We start from the raw sequence: 17,847 nt of genomic DNA on the forward strand, positions 1-17,847 counted from the left end.
CAACTTCCATTTTGAGGATGACAGGTTCCCTTTAATACTTGTATTCTGGATTTTTTGGCCTAGTACGAGTAGAACATGGTGACCAGCTACATCATGTATCATCTCCAGCTACATCATGTATCATCTGGTATTTTCATCTCATAAATTTATGGCATATCCACTTGATTTGTCTAGTATATTAGGATCCCACTAATGGGGCCATGACATGGGCCACTCTCAGACAAGAGATGGCCTGAATTCCCATTCATTTGTATAGGAATTGTGCCCACCTCTCCACAAAGAGCAGCAGTGACTCTTTCTCAAAATACATATGAGTCCCATTGGTGAGATCCACATATACTATCCATTATGTAATATCCATCGATACGTCATAACTGTGCGAGGTCAGATTACTTCTATAAGCGTAAGTTCAGACTTAGTGAAGTTAATGTGGTTTTCAAATGTAGATTCCACACCACAAATTTGGAGGCCTTAATAGTACAATATACTTGATGAAATAAATTTTCTTTGGTGTGAGGTATCCCCCCAGGATGTGCATGGAGGTGTATTAAGGCCATGGGAGTGCATTGCAGTCACAGGCGTAACTGTGCTTGCAATGCAGAATAAAAGTGAGTATAGTTCTTGGACAAGCTGTTTGTCCAGGTCAGATTTAAGAAAACCTGCTGGGCTTTTATTTTTTAAATGGACTACAGAATGGTAGTGGGGCAGTCCGTTTCCTTCCTGGCCGGGTTTTGCATGTGGCCGAAGGCCACAGGTTTCTTGTAAAAATCCCTGAAGCAGAGGGTTGTATGTGTCAGTGTCAGTTTGGGCTTTCCAAGAGTGCAGAGCAGAAGGCTCTGCGGAGCTCCACCTGTGAGAGGCAACACAGGCAAGTGGAGCCAAACAGTCAAGGGAGCTGAAAGGCCTGGCACTCAGAGCATATACGGCGGTGCAGGCACCCACGGCAACAGGTCTCTGAGGTGGACTGGCGTGTTTATTGGCTGCAATCTGGAGAATATGCTTCCCGGCTACGATCCGGATAATATTGTGTGCTGTATATTTTTGTGAGTTGAGCATTAAAGAGAGTTTTGTTTTGGAACTTTCCTGGGTCACTGCCTCATCACTGCACAGCGTGGATACCGCTGCACTACATAGGATATGAAAAAGTGGCCTCCTGTCTTCTTTTGTGTTCTGGTAAACTGCATAAAAATTAATAGTGTGGGATAACCAAAAGGTGCACAAGGCACCATTCAGTCGAAGGCTGGCCTGCTAGTGTGTCTTAAAGCATTAAGTGGGGTTTATGTGGGGTACTGAATGTAAAACTAATTATTCTAGCTTGACTCATTTTCCTTAATTACGTTTAGATCCCAGGAACATACAATGGAGAAATCTTTGCAAAAGCTGAAATCTATATGTGGCTTGGTGTAACTAAGTATGCAAAAAACAGCACAACAGACATTCCAGAAGACTACAAGCTCCTCTATGAAAGAAATGGACTTTTGGTGGAATCTCCCACCCTCAATCCACCTGTCCTACTTCGGAGAGATGGTAAAAGAATTTAGTATAATCACATCCAATTAGAGCAAGAAATAAAACATATGAGGCCGTAGGCAGTTAAAAGTTGTGTGTCAGAGATTGACATCAGCATTTAACAGCTTAACAGCCACAGGTGGAGCTCCGCTCCACCTACGGCTGTTAAAAGCTCATGATGGCTGATTACATCAGCCATCAACTGCCGGCAAGGATGCAGGCTCGGCGTGGAGCCCCCATCAAAGTCAGGGACACGACATATGATTGAAATATACGTCATATGTTGTGAGGGGTGAAAGTATATTAGAAAAAATATTAGATTATGACATTAAATAGAGATTTAGGATAAAAATAAAATTTTGTTTTGGACCACCCCTCTAAATTAACAAACATATCTCACTTCATTTTCCAGATTACCGCTATTTCCAGCTACGAGCTCATGTATACCAGGCCCGTGGCATTCTGCCTGCAGATGACAATGGTTTGTCTGATCCATTTGCTAGAGTCATATTTGGCAACTTTTGTCAGACTACCAAGGTAAGAATGAATGTTGTTTTATACTCAGCAAAAACCTCATTAAGACCGGCTTCACAGGTCCTGATATTTCTGGTACCAGAGATGTCAGTGTCCATGTGTGTAATACTTGCGTCACACGTGTGGCAACCATGTGCCACATCATCAGCGCCACACGAACGGGCACCAGGGAAGAAGCTCTACAGTAAGCGCTGTTCCCCAGCGCCGGGTTCTGAAGATCGCTCTCATCATTCAGGGGAGAAGGATGAGAGTTATATTCAAGTGATAACAATGACAGCAGCCTACACCTGTTGCCGCTAATAACAGTGATAGCAGGAGTGGCTGATGGGAGTATTCCTCACCCACCTGCGCTATATATAAATAAATAAATGAAAAAACCCGGTGTGGGTTCCCCTGTATTTTCTATAATCAGCCAGGCAAAACTCACAGCTGGGGGGGCTGCAACCCTCAGCTGTCAGCTTCAGCTAGGCTGGTTATGAAGAATAGAGGGGTCCTCATGCTGTTTTTTAATTATTTTTTAATTATTGAAATAACTAAATGGGAAAAAACAGCGTGAGGTCTCCCCCCGTTTTTGACAATCAGCCTTGCTAAAGCTGACAGTTGAGGGCTGGTATTCTCAGGCTGGTAAGGGGTCATTGATATATCCCCCCATCCTAAAAATTGCAGCCTGCATCTGTCCAGAAAAGGCGCATCTATTAAATGCGCCAATTCTGGCGCTTTGCCCAGCTCTTCCCATTTGCACTGTAGCAGTGGTAAGTGGAGTTTATATTTGTGAGGTTGATGTCACCTTTGTATTGTCAGGTGACATCAAGCCCACGGCTTAGTAATGGAGAGGTATCTATAAGACACGTATTCATTACTAATCCCATAGCTGTATTGCAAACCAAAGACACAACCAGAATAAAGTCCTTTAATTAAAAAACAGCATGAGGACCCCTCTGTTCTTGATAACCAGCCTTGCTGAACCTGAGAGCTGAGAGTTGCAGCCCCCAGCTGTGAGTTTTGCCTGACTGGTTATAGAAAATACCACTCAGGTTTTTTTTATTTAATTATTCATTTATAGCGCTGGCGGAAGCTGATGAATACTCCCATCAGCTGCTCCTGCTCTCACTGTAATTAGCTGCAGCAGGTGTAGGCTGATGGGAGTAATAGTCCCATCAGCCGCCGCCTGCTGTCATTGTTCTGACTTGAATACAACTGTCATCATTCTCCCCTGCTCATGCTGATCGCCGGCAGAGAAGGGGAGAATGATAAGAGCCATCTTCAGCACCCGGCGCCAGGGAACAGTGCTTACTGTACAGCTTCTTCCCTGGCGCCGATGCGTGCCACACGGCTGACATCCCAGTGTGTCATCCACATTTTGCGGCCCGTGCTGATGGTAAAAAATGGACATGTAGGCGTGTTTTACCCACTGTCAGACGGTCTGTGGAAACACACTGACATGTGCATAGACCCATTTACTTGGATGGGTCTACGTGTGTCAGCGTCTCCGGTACATGTTAAAAGTGTAAAAGAGCCCTAAGATCAATGAAAAAATGAAATTTAAGCCAGTAATTAAAAATTGTTGTTGAAACCTGGATTTTTTTTGTATATATTAGTCTATAGTACTTTACCTAAAAAGGAAAAATACGTATCTATATTATTATTAATATCACATTTTGAAATATTGGCAAAATCTTTGACCATGAGTCTGTCTAAAGTAGGGATAACAGTGTTACATGCAGATCAAGCAGCATTTATGCCTGAAAAATAATGTAAAATTGGGGTATCTGTCTAACATCTTGGAGAAGTTTTAACTTGTTCCAAACTTTCTCTACAGTTATATATCTCACCAACTGCAGGGATTAGCTGATAGGCCACTATCGCATGGTTTTGCATTAACTAAGGGGACATAGCCGAGGTGTTTTCTCTCTTTGCTCTGTCAGTGGAAGCCCGGGCGTGCGCCATACGTTGACAGTCCAAAATAATAGGTTTTTAATAAGGTCAAGTATATGAATGCATTATGTTGTATACATTGCCAAACTGAAAAATAAAATTCAAACACCTGATTTAAACAGTAGGATATTTTCTAATGATACTTTCCCTTTAAAGAAGAGTTTATGTCATCCAATAGTGTATTTTACCAAGCTATTCAAACTCGATCTATAAAAATATGGAGATAGGAATCTCTGCAGTTCTGCGGTATATAGTTCAGTTTCATTTCTTGAGGGGATAAAATAATGATAATATTTGAATGTATTACGTGGAATTTTGTATAATGAATATCATAATGTAATATTTGTATAAATCAGGAGCCCAATCTTCAAAATATGTCTCCTCACACACCCTACCACTTAAAATTAAATCTAACAATAGAAATAATATATAACTGTTGCTAAAAAAAAAAAGATCTCTATTAAAAATACCAATATTACCACCCTACAGTAACCATATAGACTCAGTGTCGGACTGGGGTGCCAAGGGCCCACCAGTTACAAAATCCAGGACCCCACTTTTCAATTACATACAAATGTGATATTATCCTCAATCACAAATATATATAACAATGAACTGGGTAGATTATTAAATTAATAAGGTGCTGTCTTTGTCTGAACATAATGATTCAAGTATATAGTGCCAAGTACTGCTCATATAAGAGGTTGATGGCCCACTCTTGCACAGGGGCCCACCGGAGGATTCTCCCATTCTCCTGTGGGCCAGTCCAAGCCTGTGTATAGTGGTAGATATCAGTCCTGCCAACCATACAAGTGATTACAATACACTTATAGATTTCTGATTGCGCTTGTTCACTTTTCTCAACTTCTCCATCTGGCCCAGACCTACAGTGGGTACGGAAAGTATTCGGACCCCTTTAAATTTTTCACTCTTTGTTTCATTGCAGCCATTTTGTAAATTTAAAAAAGTTCATTTTTTCTCATTAATGTACATTCTGCACCCCATCTTGACTGAAAAAAGCAGAAATGTAGAAATGTTTGCATATTTATTAAAAAAGAAAAACTGAAATATCACATGGTCATAAGTATTCAGACCCTTTGCTCAGACACTCATATTTAAGTCACATGCTGTCCATTTCCTTGCGATCCTCCTTGAGATGGTTCTACTTCTTCATTGAAGTCCAGCTGTGTTTAATTCAACTGATAGGACTTGATTTGGAAAGGCACATACCTGTCTATATAAGCACTTACAGTTCACAGTGCATGTCAGACCAAATGAGAATCATGAAGTCAAAGGAACTGTCTAATGAGCTCAGAGACAGAATTGTGGCAAGGCACACATCTGGCCAAGGTTACAAAACAATTTCTGCAGTATTCAAGGTTCCTAAGAGCACTGTGGCCTCCATAAACCTTAAATGGAAGAAGTCTGAACCACCAGAAGTCTTCCTAGACCTGGCCATCCAGCCAAACTGAGCAATCGTGGGAGAAGAGCCTTGGTGAAAGAGGTAAAGAAAAACCCCAAGATCACTGTGGCTGAGCTCCAGAGATGCAGAAGGGAGATGGGAGAAAGTTCCACAAAGTCAACTATCACTGCAGCCCTACACCAGTTGGGCCTTTATGGCAGAGTGGCCAGACGGAATGACTCCCAGACTATGAGAAATAAGATTCTCTGGTCTGATGAGAGGAAGATTGACCTTTTTGGTGATAATTCTAAGCGGTATGTGTGGAGAAAACTAGGCACTGCTCATCACCTGCCCAACACTGAAATATGGTGTTGGCAGCATCATGCTGTGGGGGTGTTTTTCAGCTGCAGGGACAGGACGACTGGTTGTCATTGAAGGAAACTTGAATGCGGCCAAGTACAGAGATATCCTGGATGAAAACCTTTTCCAGAGTGCCCTGGACCTCAGACTTGGCCAAAAGGTTCACCTTTCCACAAGACAATGGCCCTAAGCACACAGCTAAAATAACAAAGGAGTGGCTTCAGAACACCTCTGTGTCCATTCTTGACTGGCCCAGCCAGAGCCCTGACCTAAACCCAATTGAGCATCTCTGGAGAGACCTGAAAATGGCTGTCCACCAACGTTCACCATCCAACCTGACGGAACTGGAGAGGATCTGCAAGGAAAAATGGCAGAGGATCCCTAAATCCAGGTGTGAAAAACTTGTTGCATCATTCCCAAGAAGACTCATGGCTGTACTAGCTCAAAAGTGTGCTTCTACTCAATAATGAGCAAAGGGTCTTAATACTTATGACCATGTAATATTTCAGTTTTCCTTTTTTAATAAATTTGCAAAAATGTCTACATTTCTGTTTTTTTCAGCCAAGATGGAGGGTACAGAGTGTACATTAATGAGAAAAAAAATTGCCACGCTGCTGCAATGCAGTTAGGTGCAGGCTCCACTAGATGGCATTAAAATGGAAGCAGGACTGCACCTAAACAGAGCTTGCCTGCAGTGCAGCAGTGAGCCTACCACAGGTGGTAGCAGAAAAGTCAAACAAGCTGGGTCAAATCCTAGACTGTAGCACAGTACCAGAGGAATAAGCAAACTCACGGTCATAGACAAGCCAGGGAGTCAGAAACAGTCTGGAGCGGATAAGCCAAAAGAGAAAAGACAGAAGCCGGTCAGGATAGAAGCCAAGTCAAAACCAGAGAACCAGCACAATAAAGGGAAACACGGAGTCAAGACGGGAATAGGGGAAAACAGAGACATGGGTTCAGACAGCAAAAGCAGCAGGACAAATCAGAGCAATCAGTCAGCTACAGCAGCACTAGGCAAAAACTATAACTGACATCGCCTGCAGGAAGCAGCAACGATAAATAGCCAACCTGAACCCAGACAGAGGCTTAGAAATGTTAACTCTTGACATGGCCAGACCGGGAAATAGGGAAAACAGGATTCAAAACTCGGTCTGGATCATGCCAAAATGAACTTTTTTGAATTTACCAAATGGCTGCAATGAAACAAAGAGTGAAAAATGTAAAGGGATCTGAAAACTTTCCATACCCACTGTACGTGACAACTTCTTACAGTTATGACTTGTATCCGCAGAGGTTATAAAGAAAGACACATTTGACTTCTGACATTTCCAGAACCGTCCCCACCTGTACCAAACCTACACAAACTCCCCATCCTATGTACACGTGCGGCGTGGAACATTGATCCCAATACTTCAAGCATTGTGTCATTACTATACTTACTCTCTACACCAACAAATGCTACACAGAGTATGCCAGATGGTACTCCTAAAAATGCATGTCCAATAGAAAGTAATAATGCTCCCACTGCGCTATCTATAAATTAATAAGGCCCACATTTTGCTCCTTAACAGTATTAATACCCCTTTTAAGAATATAATGCTCCAAATTCCACCTTCAATAACAACCAATGAGTGTCCCCTTAAGGTAACAATGACCCAGGCAGAGTGTCTTCTTAAAAATTCAAAAATGCCCCAACTGCCCCTCAAAAAGTAATAATACCGAGTTCCCCTCTTAAAAACTAATAATGTCCGCTTCAGAACTAACAATACCATTAAGAATAATAAAAACAAAGCTTACACTCAACTAATCCTGAATTCCTGTCCTTCGCAGCCTTCATTTCCTCTTCTGAGACACTAACGTCCTGCAGGCCACAGACCTACAGCCAGTGGCCTACAAGACAGAAAGTGATAGGGCAGGGAGCTTGTGGCTCCCTGCTCTACCAAGGTATTGAACTTTTGATGCTGACACAATACAATGTGGCGTTGCTGAAGATCTGGGGCACCAGGCAAGAAGTTTGATAAAATTAGCTGCAGTTTTGATTTTTTTGACAACACTAAGATCTTTTGTCCCAAAGGTCTTTGAGCATGCTTTCTAAAGTCATAACAGGTATGGAAACTATAGTGATCATACGAAAACTCCAACTCCTTCAATCACGTGGCCAGTTTTGTTATCTGGGATCTACAGCATACCATCTAACTAACATCTCATCAAACATCAGGTCACAGCAGATCAGGTCTAGAATAGCAATAAAGAGTTTACTATGTAGCATCTTCACTATTGAAGCTTTGTTCTTCCTTAGTGTAGATGCCAAAATTAAAATGATTTTTACAAAATCGGTTTTAACGAGAAATCATCTACAACCCTTTTATTTGTAAAGTTTTTCTAAGCATTTCTGTATCTACCATTTTAATACTGTCTAGTTATAAACGAATCTTCTTTAGGTGATTAATGAGACTCTAGCTCCAATGTGGAATGAAATGCTGCTGTATGACAATCTTCTCATGGATGGAAATAGGGAAGACTTGAAGAATGACCCTCCAATTATCATTATTAATATTTTTGATCAAGATAAATTTGTAAGTAACATACTTGTATTACTTTTATGTCAGTATTTATGAGAGCTCAAAAGAAAAGCACATTTTTAATGTAGTGTAAACATCCATTGGATCCAATAAACTAGTGTGGAAATAATTAGTTATGGAATATTAAAACCTTACATGAAGTCATCTTCATCAATTATAAAATTTCCATTGGAATTTTTAAGTCTGCCTTTTCTAATTAATAATAATGAATTACTTTCCCATCATAAAATCTATATAATGCTTCCACTACTTGATATGTCTGTGATATGAAGACACAGCAACACATCATGAGGATGAGATTCTCTAAAAGCATCTCCTTGTAGGGAGAGAGGAAAAACATGGGCAATTGTTGTTATTGGTTCTCATTTGATGCCATTGTTAACATTTATGTTATTGCACAGCAATATTTATATTGACTTACATGGGAAACGTTTTATAAAGAATGGGTTTTTTGTCAAATCAACCATTTATTACTCTATTTCCTTTGTATGTGTTCTTTATGTATTTTTGTTAATCTGAAACGTTAATTGAAACATTGTAAAAAAAATGAACGTGTATACTGTTTCTATGAATTGTAGGGGCCACCTGACTTTTTGGGTCGAGCCTTTGCTACTCCAACTGTAACACTTTTAGAAGATGAGGATAATGAAGATGAAGGTCCAAAATATATCCAACCACCCTTGCAATTCTTTGACATCTATAAGGGTAACATGGCTGGCGGAGAGCTCATAGCTGCTTTTGAACTTATAGAACTTGAAAACAGAACATATATGAAAGAGGTATGTATATCATAGTAGTGAAATGATGGTCGGAGAAAGATTATATTGTTGCTTTTAAACCTTATGCAGTGGGAGTAAACAATACTGTAGGAAACATTCACAATGCAAATTCTACAATATATTCTAGAGTTTTGTGAGTATAAATGCTTGATGCTTACATACATAGCAAATGTACAAGGTAGCTATAGTGAAACATCATCTTCAGATTTAAGAAAACATATATTAGTATACACATACAGATGTAGCTTTCGTAAAATGACAAAGACATCCTCAATAATCCGAACCGCCAACTCCAGTCTCCAAGACTTCTTTTGAGCTGCGCCACTTCTCTGGAATGCACTACATAGGACAATTCGATTAATTCCCAATACCCACAGTTTTACACATGCCCTAAAATGTACTTCTTTAGACTGGCCTATCGCCCCATCTCACTTATGTAACTGTTCAAGTTTTGCCCTTCCAAAATTCTCTTCCAAATCCGGTCCCTCGTAGCATCTGTTCATACATCCTCCATACACTTAATAGCACTCTGTGTCTGTACTTGTACACATACTGGCTGGTGACTGGTTCATGCAGCGCTATTGAATACCCTATTTATTATAATAATGACTGGATCATACAATACTAGCCCTTTTTACCATGTACCTTTCATGTCTCCCCCATCTTCTCATAGACTGTAAGCCTGTGAGGCAGGGCCCTCACTCCTCTTGGTATGTGAGGTATTCTTATTCTGTAATGTCTTTATTGTCTGTACAAGACCCCTCTAAAATGTAAAATGCTGTGGAATATGTTAGCACTATAGCAATAAAATTATTATTATTATTATTACTCTTATTATATCTACACGACATCTAACTATACAAACTCAATTGCTGTTGTTGTATTAAATGAGTTTTCCCACACAGAAAGTACATTTTCATCAATAGAACTTGTAATAAAAATAAGTTCCATAATTGAATGTGTTAAAAAGAATGTTCCTGTGCTGAGATAATCTTATAAATGTGCTCCTGCTATGAAGTGTGTAATGGCTGTGTCTGGGCAAGCGAGGACACAAAGGAGAGTATTCAGCCAGTACAGCATGGGACCTCAGCTTATTCTTTCTGTGAGGTAAAGCTTTTCCTGCTTTTTTAAAAATATTTTTCCTCAGGAAAATAATCAGCTGAAATCTCATGCAGCCCTGTCTGTATACTCTTTAGATTCCTCCTCTGGCCAGAGGCTTGCTATGTTTAACCCCTTCATGACCGATGATGTATATTTACATCATCAACCTCGTCCCTGCCTTTGATGCGGGCTCACGCACTGAGCCCGTATCTTTACCGACACTTGAGGGCTGATTTATTGGCTGAAGCACTGCTATGTATAGAACCAAACATATATTTGGTATTGTTGCATTTAGAAATGCCCAACCTATCAAAAATATAAAATAAATAAATCTGAGTGGTAAACGGTGTGTTGTGAGAAAAAGAATCAAAAAGCCAGAATTGCGTCTTTAGTTGCCACAACAATGCAATAAAATGCAATAAAAGGTGATGAAAACATCTTATCTACCCCAAAATGGTATCAATAAAAACATCAGCTCATCGCTAAAAATAAGGCATCATCCGGCCCCAGATCCAAAAAAAGGAAATGCTACAGGTCTCGGAAAATGGCAACAAATGCAAAACATTTTTTAATACAAATTTCAGATTTTGTTTTTCAATAATACTAGAAAACACTGGCACTATCCACTAGGGGAGAGAGAGGAAAAAAAAGTGCTAGACTGCTGCTGGTGAATTCACCAGATTTTGTTTTTCACCGCTTAAATATCAAAATCTATACAAGTTTGGTATCTGTCAGACTTAACATACAGTGAACATGGTAGATTTTTTTCCCATTCTCCAGTGCACTATGTGGTAAAATCAATGGTGGCATTCAAAATTACAACTTGTCCCACAAAAAGCAATCCCTCATATGACCAAATTGATGGAAAATAAAAAGTTATGGCTCTTAGAAAAAGGGGAGGAAACAATGTAAAGGAAACCGCCCAGGGGTGAAAGGGGTTAAACCACGTTTCTGCCCGGTCAGATTAGCCATTACACAAGGTAACATTTTTAAGATTATCTCAGCACAGGAATAATTTTTCACACAACCAATTGTGGAGCTTATTTTTATTCCAAGTTCTATTGATTCAAATGTACTTTGTGAAAAAACTCTTAAGTGTTAAAGAGTTAACTTTCTGCATCGTAATATATTTCTAATTCTTTAGTTTAAGAAAGGCCACAAATGTATAAGTGGTGTAATGTGGGTGGAGGCCAAAGGCGCAGTTGCATCAATTGACAAATTTTATATGGGGTGCAACGTTTCCCCTCAAACCAACTGTCAAATCTCCAGGAGGACCCACTGTTTGATCCTCAAACAGAGCCATAGGTCAGAGTGAGCAGCACAGACCGGAAGCGATGATGCAGCAGAAATAGACTTCAGTTCTTTAAAGATAATGAACCTTAGCTGATATCAGTATACCACCTCATAAAAAAACTCCACTGTACAGCTTTCTTTTATTATTATTATTTATTTATATAGCACCATTGATTCCATGGTGCCGTACATGAGAAGGGGTTACATACAGGTTACAGATATCACTTACAGTAGACAAACTTACAATGACAGACTGATACAGAGGGGCGAGGACCCTGCCCTTGCGGGCTTACATTCTACAGGATTATGGGGAAGGAGACAGTAGGTTGGTGAGGCAGTAGCTTCGGTAGTGATGAGGAGGCAGCGAGGTCAGTGCAGGCTGTAGGCTTTCCTGAAGAGATGGGTTTTCCGGTTCCATCTGAAGGATCCGACTGTGGTTGATAGTCGGACGTGTTGGGGCAGAGAGTTCCAGAGGATGGGGGATATTCGGGAGAAGTCTTGGAGGCGATTGGATGAGGAGCGAATAAGTGTGGAGGAGAGAAGGAGGTCTTGGGAGGACCGGAGACTTTCTCAAAGCTGTTATTCACTGTCAATCAGCTGGTTACAAAACACACACTTTCTCCCAATGCTTCTTTTATCATTTTAAATACAAATTCCAATGTGCACATCTGTTTTCAAAATATATATACAGTGGCTTGAAAAAGTATTCACCCCCTTGGCATTTTTCATGTTTTGCTACCTCACAACCTGTTTTTTTTGCATCAGTTCATGTACAGAACATGCCTACAACTGCAAACAGTTGGTTTTCTTCTTATTGTGAAGCAAACAACAAATAGGACAACATAACTGAAAACTTCAGTGTGCATAACTATTCCCCTGCTGAAATCAGTACTTTATAGAGCCTCCTTTTGCAGCAGTTAGAGCTGCAAGTCGCTTTAGATAAGACTCTATGACTATGAGCTCTCCACATCTCTCCACTTCCTCAAGGCAAAACTGCTCCAGCTCCTTCAACGTAGATGGTTTCCTCTGGTGAACAGCAATCTTCAAGTCTAACCAGAGATTCTCAATTGGATTAAGGTCTAGGCTTTGACTAGGCCACTCCAAAACATTTAAAAGTTTCCCCATAAACCACTAGAGTGCTGCTATAGCAGTATGCTTTGTGTCATTGTCTTGTTGGAAGGTGAACCTCTGTCCCAGTCTCAAATCACTGACAGACTGAAACAGGTTTTGCTCAAGAATTTCCCTGCATTTTGCACCATCCATCTTCTCTTTGACTAGAGCCATTTTCAATGTCCCTGCTTCCAAAAAACATTCCCACATCATGATTCTGGCCACGCCATGGTTCACTGTAGGGATGATGTTCTTGGGGTGATGAGCTGTGTTAGGCAGTTTCACACGTCAGTGTCTGCGGTACGTGTAGTGACAGTTTTCTCACATACCGGAGACACTGACACACATAGACCCATTCAAATGAATAGGTCTATGCACATGTCAGCGTGTTTTGACGGACCGTGTGTCCGTGTGCAAAACACGCAGACATGTCCATTTTTACACTAACACACGGGCCGCAAAATGTGCTGTGCACATGGAGAACAGTGTACACTGTCCTCCATGTGCACGGACATCCGCGGGGGGAAGCAGCGCTACTTTAAGCCGCTGTTCCCCTGCGTGTGGTACTGAAGCTGGCTGTCATCCCTTCTCCCCTGCTCTGCTGGCGAGCAGTGTGAACAGGGGAGAATGAATGAAAGAAAAACCCAACATGGGGTCCCCTGTTATGATTTTCCCAATGGCAGGGAAATCAAAAATAACAAACGGACTAGCTCTCGGGTGATGGAAACTAAAGTGACCGTGACCTGAACCTGACACAACACTGGAAGTAGCCGGGGAGTGTTTCCTACGATGCCCTAGACACCACGCGCCAGCCGGAGATCTAACTACCCCTATCAGAGGAATATACAGGCCTGCCTTACCTCCAGAGATGAACCCCAAAAGGAGATAGCAGGCCCCCACAAATATTGACGGTGAGTCAAGAGGAAAAGACATACGTAGGATGAACAGCAGATTTAGCACAGTGAGGTCCGCTTACTAGATAACAGAAGTACAGGAAAGAGTTACTTCACGGTCAACTTCAAAACACAACTCAAAAACACCATCCTGAAATTACTTTAAAACTCCAGTGACAACTCATGCCACTGGAGTGGCAATTTCAGTCCACGAGAGCTTCCAGCTGCAGAGAGTCACATTGCAGATAGCTGGACAAAAAATAACATTAACAAGGAACAAAATTCAACTTAGCTGAACTGGAACTTGAGGCAGGAGAATGCAACAGAATGCTACTGATACATTGTTGGCCGGCATCGGACCAGCAGCCAAGCAGCCTTAAATAGGAAACTCCCCTAATGGGTGTCAACAGGTGATCAAGGATAGAAGAAGGCAAATAAGTGGCAATACCATAAAACACCACCGGGGGAGCCCACAAACAGAATTCACAACAGTACCCCCCCCTTAAGGAGGGGGCACCGAACCCTCACCAGAACCACCAGGGCGATCTGGATGAGCACTATGGAATGCACGAACCAAATCAGGAGCATGAACATCAGATGCTGTCACCCAAGAATTATCCTCCTGACCATAGCCTTTCCACTTAACCAGATACTGAAGTTTCCGTCTGGAAACACGGGAGTCCAAGATCTTTTCTACCACATACTCCAACTCACCCTCAACCAGCACAGGAGCAGGAGGATCAGCAGACGGAACAACCGGCACCTCATACCTCCGCAATAATGACCGATGAAAAACATTATGAATAGTAAAAGATGCTGGGAGGTCCAAACGAAAGGACACAGGATTGAGAACCTCCAGAATCCTATAAGGGCCGATAAACCGAGGCTTAAACTTAGGAGACGAGACCTTCATAGGAACAAATCGAGAAGACAACCAAACCAGGTCCCCAACACAAAGACGAGGACCGACACGCCGATGACGATTAGTGAACTGTTGAGTCTTCTCCTGGGACAACTTCAGATTGTCCACAACCTGTCCCCAAATCTGATGCATTCTATCAACCACAGCATCTACTCCAGGACAATCCGAAGATTCCAATTGACCGGACGAAAAGCGAGGGTGAAACCCTGAATTACAAAAAAATGGAGAAACCAAAGTGGCAGAACTGGCCCGATTGTTAAGGGCAAACTCTGCCAATGGCAAAAAATCAAGCCAATCGTCCTGATCAGCGGACACAAAACACCTCAAGTAAGTCTCCAAGGTCTGATTAGTACGCTCAGTCTGGCCATTAGTCTGAGGATGGAATGCAGACGAAAACGACAAGTCGATGCCCATCCTGGCACAGAACGCCCGCCAAAATCTAGACACAAACTGAGTACCCCTGTCAGAAACTATATTCTCAGGAATACCATGCAAACGCACAACATTCTGAAAAAATAGAGGGACCAGCTCAGAGGAGGAGGGCAATTTGGGCAAAGGTACCAAGTGAACCATCTTGGAAAAACGGTCACACACCACACAGATGACGGACATCCTACGAGAAACAGGAAGGTCAGAAATAAAGTCCATAGAGATGTGCGTCCAAGGCCTCTTAGGAATAGGCAAGGGCAACAACAACCCGCTGGCCCGGGAACAGCAGGGCTTAGCCCGAGCACAAACATCACAAGACTGCACAAAAATACGTACATCTCGAGACAAGGAAGGCCACCAGAAGGACCTAGACACCAGATCCCTGGTGCCAAAAATTCCAGGATGACCTGCCAACACGGAAGAGTGAACCTCCGAAATAACTCTACTGGTCCAGTCATCAGGGACAAACAGTCTACCAGGCGGACAGCGATCAGGCCTATCCACCTGAAACTCCTGCAAAGAGCGCCGCAGGTCTGGGGAGACAGCTGACAATATCACCCCATCCTTCAGGATGCCAGTAGGTTCGGAATCACCAGGCGAGTCAGGCTCAAAACTCCTAGAGAGGGCATCCGCCCTCACATTCTTAGACCCAGGCAGATATGAGACCACAAAGTTAAATCGAGAGAAAAACAACGACCAGCGCGCCTGTCTAGGATTCAGACGCCTGGCTGACTCAAGATAAATTAGATTTTTGTGGTCAGTCAAGACCACCACCTGGTGTCTAGCACCCTCAAGCCAATGACGCCACTCCTCAAATGCCCACTTCATGGCCAAGAGCTCCCGATTTCCAACATCATAATTTCGCTCAGCGGGCGAAAACTTTCGAGAGAAAAACGCACATGGTCTCATCACTGAGCAGTCAGGACCTTTCTGCGACAAAACTGCACCTGCTCCGATCTCGGAAGCATCTACTTCAACCTGGAACGGGAGCGAAACATCAGGCTGGCGCAACACAGGAGCAGAAGAAAAGCGGCGCTTAAGCTCCCGAAAGGCCTCCACAGCCGCAGAGGACCAATTAGCAACATCAGCACCCTTCTTGGTCAAATCAGTCAAAGGTTTAGCAATGGCAGAAAAACCCGCTATGAATCGGCGATAGAAATTAGCAAATCCCAAGAATTTCTGAAGACTCTTTAGAGAAGTAGGTTGTATCCAATCACAAATAGCCTGAACCTTAACAGGGTCCATCTCCATAGATGAAGGGGAAAAAATATATCCCAGAAAGGAAATTCTCTGAACCCCAAAAATACACTTTGAGCCCTTCACAAATAGAGAATTAGCTCGTAAAACCTGAAAAACTCTCCTGACCTGTTGAACATGAGATTCCCAGTCCTCCGAAAAAATCAAAATATCATCCAAATACACAATCATAAATTTATCCAGATATTCACGGAAAATATCGTGCATAAAGGACTGAAAAACGGAAGGGGCATTCGCGAGACCGAAAGGCATTACCAAATACTCAAAATGGCCTTCAGGCGTATTAAATGCGGTCTTCCACTCATCCCCCTGCTTAATCCGCACCAAATTATACGCACCACGTAGATCGATCTTAGTGAACCACTTTGCCCCCTTTATGCGAGCAAAAAGATCTGTCAGTAAAGGTAACGGGTACTGGTATTTAACAGTAATCTTATTCAGAAGTCGATAGTCGATACAAGGTCTCAATGAACCATCCTTTTTACCCACAAAGAAAAACCCTGCCCCCAATGGAGACAAAGAGGGGCGAATATGACCCTTTTCTAAAGATTCTCTGATATACTCCCGCATAGCAGTATGTTCAGGTACAGACAAATTAAACAAGCGACCCTTAGGAAATTTACTACCGGGAATCAACTCAATAGCGCAGTCACACTCTCTGTGAGGGGGGAGAGAATCAGTTTTAGGCTCCTGAAAGACATCATAAAAATCTGACAGAAATGCTGGGATCTCAGAGGGAGTAGATGAAGAAATGGGAACCAAAGGTGCATCCCCATGAATCCCCCGACATCCCCAACTCAGCACAGACATTGATCTCCAGTCCAAGACTGGATTATGAATTTGTAACCATGGTAATCCAAGTACTAATACGTCATGTAGATTATATAACACAAGGAAACGAATAATCTCCTGATGGTCTGGGGAAAGATGCATAGTCACTTGTGTCCAATATTGTGGTTTATTGCTAGCCAAAGGTGTAGAATCAATACCCTTTAAGGGAATAGAAACCTCCAGAGGCTCTAAATCAAACCCACAACGCTTGGCAAAGGACCAATCCATGAGACTCAGAGCGGCGCCAGAATCCACATAAGCATCCACAGTAACAGATGATAAAGTACAAATCAATGTCACGGACAAAAGAAATTTAGACTGCAAGGTACCCATAGAAAAAGATTTATCAACCTTTTTATCAACCTTCTTTATGCGTTTAGAGCATGCTGATATAACATGAGCTGGATCTCCACAATAGAAGCACAACCCATTTTTGCGCCTGTAATTCTGTCGTTCGCCTCTAGACAATACACTATCGCATTGCATATGCTCTGGTGCCTTTTCAGAGGTCACCGCCAAATGATGCACAGGTTTTTGCTCAGAAGATACCCCCATATGGTGCACAGGTTTTTGCTCAGAAGATACCGCCATATGGTGCACAGGTTTTTGCTCAGAAGATACCGCCATATGGTGCACAGGTTTTTGCTCAGAAGATACCGCCATATGGTGCACAGATTTGCGCTCCCGTAAACGCCGATCAATCTGGATAGCCAATTTCATGGCATCATTCAGACCTGTAGGCACAGGGAACCCCACCATGACATCCTTCACGGCATCAGAGAGACCTTCTCTGAAATTAGCTGCTAGAGCGCACTCATTCCATTTAGTAAGCACCGACCATTTACGAAATTTCTGGCAGTATATCTCAGCTTCATCTTGCCCTTGGGAAAGAGCTATCAAGGCTTTCTCA

The 17,847-nt window shown here is 42.2% G+C and overlaps 1 protein-coding gene across 1 annotated transcript in view; it reads left to right on the forward strand.

Moving 5' to 3' along the window:
• The window catches only part of LOC143765342 (fer-1-like protein 4), a 301,433-nt gene that overhangs the window by 172,455 nt on the left and 111,131 nt on the right, over nucleotides 1-17,847 (forward strand). Inside the window, exons 23-26 of the mRNA XM_077251904.1 lie at nucleotides 1,344-1,527; nucleotides 1,922-2,046; nucleotides 8,182-8,316; nucleotides 8,901-9,101. Of these exons, the coding sequence (XP_077108019.1) occupies nucleotides 1,344-1,527; nucleotides 1,922-2,046; nucleotides 8,182-8,316; nucleotides 8,901-9,101 (645 nt within the window). The remainder of the gene's footprint in view (nucleotides 1-1,343; nucleotides 1,528-1,921; nucleotides 2,047-8,181; nucleotides 8,317-8,900; nucleotides 9,102-17,847) is intronic.

This window comes from Ranitomeya variabilis, chromosome 4 (assembly GCF_051348905.1).
Source record: "Ranitomeya variabilis isolate aRanVar5 chromosome 4, aRanVar5.hap1, whole genome shotgun sequence".
NCBI classification, from domain to species: domain Eukaryota; kingdom Metazoa; phylum Chordata; class Amphibia; order Anura; family Dendrobatidae; genus Ranitomeya; species Ranitomeya variabilis.